We start from the raw sequence: 5,125 nt of genomic DNA on the forward strand, positions 1-5,125 counted from the left end.
GAGGGTTACCTCAGATTACAACAGGATCTTGACCAGATGGGCCAGTGGTCTGAGAAGTGGCAGATCGAGTTTAATTCAGATAAATGCGAGGTGCTGCATTTTGGGAAAGCAAATCTTAGCAGGACTTATACACTTAATGGTAAGGTCCTAGGGAGTGTTGCTGAATAAAGCGACCTTGATGTGCAGGTTCATAGCTCCTTGAGAGTGGAGTCGCAGATAGATAGGATAGTGAAGAAGGCATTTGGTATGCTTTCCTTTATTGGTCAGAGTATTGAGTACAGGAGTTGGGAGGTCATGTTGTGGCTGTACAGGATATTGGTTAGGCCACTGTTGGAATATTGCGTGCAATTCTGGTCTCCTTCCTGTTGGAAAGATGTTGTGAAACTTGAAAGGGTTCAGAAAAGATTTACAAGGATGTTGCCAGGATTGGAGGATCTGAGCCACAGGGAGAAGCTGAACAGGCTGGGCCTGTTTTCCCTGAAGCGTCGGAGGCTGAGGGGTGACCTTAGAGGTTTACAAAATTATGAGGGGGGCATGGATAGGATAAATAGGCAAAGTCCTTTCCCTGAGGTCGGGGAGAGCATAGGTTTAGGGTGCGAGGGGAAAGATATAAAAGAGACCTAAGGGGCAACTTTTTCACGCAGAGGGTGGTACGTGTATGGAATGAGCTGCCAGAGGATGTGGTGGAGGCTGGTACAATTGCAAAATTTAAGAGACATTTGGATGGGTATATGAATAGGAAGGGTTTGGAGGGATATGGGACGGGTGCTGGCAGGTGGGACGAGATTGGGTTGGGATATCTGGTCGGCATGTACATTTCTACGCTGTACATCTCTATGACTCTATATGGCTTAAGGGTGCAGCATCCAGCATGGACATTATATAGAGTCATAGACATTCGGCTCAGTTAAACCCAGCAGACCATCATACAGGTCTTTTTAAAAAAAAACAAAGAATAATACAACATAGGAAGAGGCCCACCAAACCTGCACCGATTCCTAATCTTAATTTACACCCTTTACTTATTGCCCATGTGAAGTTTCTACCCCTCTGGTTGCCTGCCATTCAAATGTATATCAAGATACCCCTTAAACAATACTAATGTGCCGACTTCCACCATGTCCATTGGCAGTGCATTCTGCTTCTGTGTGAAAAAGTTTCCACACACTTCTCCCCTGAACTCTCCCCCTTTTTGTTGTGAACCCCTCTTGTGGTTGATCTTTCCACCCTAGGAAAAAGCCTTTGACTATCCACCTATGCCTCATAGTTCTGCAGATCTCTATCAGGTCGCCCCTCAACCTCTGTCTTTCCAGTGAATACAATCTGAGTTTATCCAACCTCTCCTCATATCTAAAATCCTCCAGACCAAGCAATATCCTGGTAAACCTTCTGAGCAAGCCCCCTCCAAAGCATCCACATTCTTCTGGTCGTCTAGTGACCAGAACTGCATGCAATATTCCAAATATGGACTAACTAAAACTTTATACAGCTGTACCATAACTTGCCATCTCTTACATTTGATACTCCAGCCAGTGAAGGCAAGTGTACTGTATGCCTATTCCACCTGTGTTGCCACTTTCAGGAGTCTGTGGACCTTTATGTCCATGCCTCAAGGATTTTGCCATTTTTTTTTTAGATTAGATTATTAGATTAGATTATTTACAGTGTGGAAACAGGCCCTTCGGCCCCACAAGTCCACACTTATTGTATCATTCACACCTAAATTTGATCTTCCAAAATGCATCACTTCTCATTTGTCCGAATTAAACCCATCTGCCATTTCTCTGCCCAAATCTGTAATCTACATCCTGTTGTATGTTTTGACAATCCTCTTCACTATCTGCACCTCCATCAATTTTAGTATCATCCCAGATCAGACCACCTATATTTTCCTCAATATAATCTACATATAGTACAAACAACAAAATCCCAGCGGAACACCATTAGTTTCTCCATTCTGAAAAACACCCCTTCAGTGCTACTCTCCGTATGACCAAGCTGGTTCCTTCTCCATCTAGCCAGCACATTCCGGATCCCATGAGACTCTTCCTTTTGTACTGGCCTGCCATGACGAACCTTATCAAACATCTTGCTGAAAGCTTATGTAGACAACATCTACTGCCCTTCCCTCATCAATCAATCTTGTCACGTCCTCAAAAAGCTCAGTTGAGTTGGTGAGACAAAATATTCCCCACACAAACCCATGCTGCCTGTCACGAGCAAGTCTTTTGATCCGAAATGTGAATAAATCTTATCTCTCGTATCTTCTCTTACGATTTCCCCACCACTGACCTGGATTATCTGTTTCCCTTCTTAAACAAAGGAACAACGTTGGTCGTTCTGTAACCTTGCCTGAGGCCAAAGAAGATGGACAGATATCTGTTAAGGCCCCAGCTATTTCCTCCCTTGCCTCCCATAGTAAAAATTATTTACTATTACAAGAGGCATGGCAAGAATGCTCCTAACAAATGGTTAGTCAGAACTGCTTATCTGTCCTCTCCTACTCGAGGTTTGAAAATTCCTCCAATGTTTTCCCAGTGACTTGCATCAATCCCTGCAGGGCAACCTGTAAGCTCTCTAATATTTCCGGCTGGAAGTTGTAAACTATCTTAGCCTATTCCTGCCATTTAAATGAATCAGGCAGAATTCCTGGGCATTGCACACTTTCATCTCACGTAATTTGCAGATGAGATTTTTTTCATTGATGACTTGTGCTTAATGATGAGTTACAGCACTGCTTCCTGCTCCTATATGTTTCTAGCTAGATCTTTGAAAAATGAAGAAGATTTTCAAACATTAACGTTCTTTCAGTGATTTAGTTTTGTGATCTGTTTCACTTTTTTTCTTTTATATGCAGAATTTTAACATTTACAAACGGATTTTTATGGATATTATAAACATGCCAGATAAAAATACTGCAGACTCATATAGGACATGGGCTGATCTTCGCGATGTACTCTTCAATCTGGTTAGTGCAGCATAAACTGAATTATGTATATGAGAAAAACAATATTGAAACGAATTGTGATTTATACCAACATCTGGATGTCAGAGAGTGTTGCATCATTGTTCTTTATTCTTGGAACTAGATAGGAATCCAGACAATCAGAATAAAAATTGTTTCAATCTGTCAATTTTTGAAAAGGTATGAATTTAAGCAGTTTCAAGTATTCTTTGAATATAAATCCAGAGTATTTATATTCAGCGTGAAATAGTTTCGACACTGAAACTATTTCAGAACAAATATGCTTCATCTTTTTTATACAAAAAGATGAGATCATTTTGATCTCCTCATAAAAAGAAAAATGCAATGACTTCTGCATAATATGATTGTCTTGATTCTGATTCAGCTATCTTGACTTCTGTTTGAGCCCAGATGACAGCCTCCTCACATTTTGCCGTAATGGTAAATAAACAATATTCTCAACCCTGGTACAGTTCATACTGTGACACTACCAAAGGATAATTTATTCTTTAAATATAACATTGGTTCAATAAGTTACAAAAGTTTAATAATTTTGATTATACTGGTTTTGCAGTAATAATGTTGTACCTATTATTTTTCTGGTTGTTCTGGATGAAGTTTTTGCATATTGTCACTAACAACTGTCCTGCAAAGTGTATAATTTTCTCTTGAAACTAGAGATTTGGCCTTTGTCAGTAAGATTTGTGTGTTAAGGATAGTCTCAGCTCATCCACATGTCCACATTCTCTAGAAGAAAGAGGGATAGGTTGGTTGGAAGAAAGTAACATGGAAAAGAATTGATACTCAGTTCTTTTTTTTTAGCTGTAAATTTCATGTCAACTCTTTTCTGACTTTGTTTTATTCATTTGTGGGAATTGGGTGGCACTGGCTGGCCAGTATTGAAAGCCCATCCCTATTTGCCCTTGAGGAGGTGGTGGTGCGCTGCCTCCTTGAAGCACTGCAGCCCAATTGCTGTCGGTTGAACCACAATGCTGATAGGGAGGGAATTCCAGGATTTTGACCCAGTGACTGTGAAGGAACATGGTATATTTCCAAGTCAGGCTGATGAGTGGCTTGGAGGGGAGCTTGCCTGTGGTGGTGTTTCCAAGTACCTGTTCCCCTTTCCTTCATGGGTTTGGAAGGTGCTGTCTAAAGATCTTTGGTGAATTTCTGCAATGCATCTTGTAGATAGTACACACTGCTGCTACTGAGCACTGGTGGTGGAGGGATTAAATGTTTGTAGATGTGTTGCCAATCAAGCAGGTTGCTTTGTCCTTGATGGTGTCAAGCTTCTTGAGTGCTGTTGGAGCTGTACCCATTCAGGCAAGGGAGAGTATTCCATCACACTCCTGACTTGTGCCTTGTAGGTGGTGGATAGGCTTTGGGGTGTCAGGAGGTGAGTTAATTGCCACAGTATCCCGAGTCTCTGACCTGCTTTTGTAGCCACTGTTTCTATGTGATAGGTCCATTTGAGCTTCTGGTCAATGGTAATCCCAAGGATGTTGACAGTGGGGGATTCAGTGATGGTAATACTTCTGAATGTCAAGGGACGGTGGTTAGGGTGTCTCTTATTAGTCTCTTATTTTCTGCTATTTTTGTCAATTCTGGTCAGCTCCTCCCTCATGCCTCTGTATGCCTCTGGTCAGCTCCTCCCTTTATTCAATTGTAATACTGTTACATCTACTCCGACCTCTCAAATTGCAGAGTAAATTCAATCATGTTATGGTCACCACCTCATAAGGGTTCAATAGACAATAGGTGCAGGAGTAGGCCATTCTGCCCTTCGAGCCAGCACCACCATTCACTATGATCATGGCTGATCATCCTTAATCAGTATCCTGTTCCTGCCTTATCCCCATAACCCTTGATTCCACTATCCTTAAGAGCTCTATCCAACTCTTTCTTGAAAGTATCCAGAGACTTGGCCTCCACAGCCTTCTGGGCAGAGCATTCCATACACCCACCACTCTCTGGGTGAAGAAGTTTCTCCTCAACTCTGTTCTAAGTGGCCTACCCCTTATTTTTAAACAGGGTCCTCTGGTTCTGGACTTACCCATCATCGGAAACCTGCTTCCTGCCTCCAGAGTGTCCAATCCTTTAAAAATCTTATACGTCTCAATCAGATCCCCTCTCAGCCTTCTAAACTCAAGGGTATACAAG

General features: G+C 41.9%; 1 protein-coding gene across 2 annotated transcripts in view; it reads left to right on the top strand.

Annotated features, from left to right (window-relative positions):
- ift172 (intraflagellar transport 172) overlaps positions 1-5,125 on the top strand; it is a 279,132-nt gene that overhangs the window by 235,064 nt on the left and 38,943 nt on the right. For both annotated transcript variants that reach the window (XM_043682226.1, XM_043682236.1), the window contains one exon: positions 2,858-2,968. In XM_043682226.1, the coding sequence (XP_043538161.1) occupies positions 2,858-2,968 (111 nt within the window). The remainder of the gene's footprint in view (positions 1-2,857; positions 2,969-5,125) is intronic.

The sequence above is a fragment of the Chiloscyllium plagiosum genome, chromosome 3, assembly GCF_004010195.1.
Source record: "Chiloscyllium plagiosum isolate BGI_BamShark_2017 chromosome 3, ASM401019v2, whole genome shotgun sequence".
NCBI lineage: Eukaryota > Metazoa > Chordata > Chondrichthyes > Orectolobiformes > Hemiscylliidae > Chiloscyllium > Chiloscyllium plagiosum.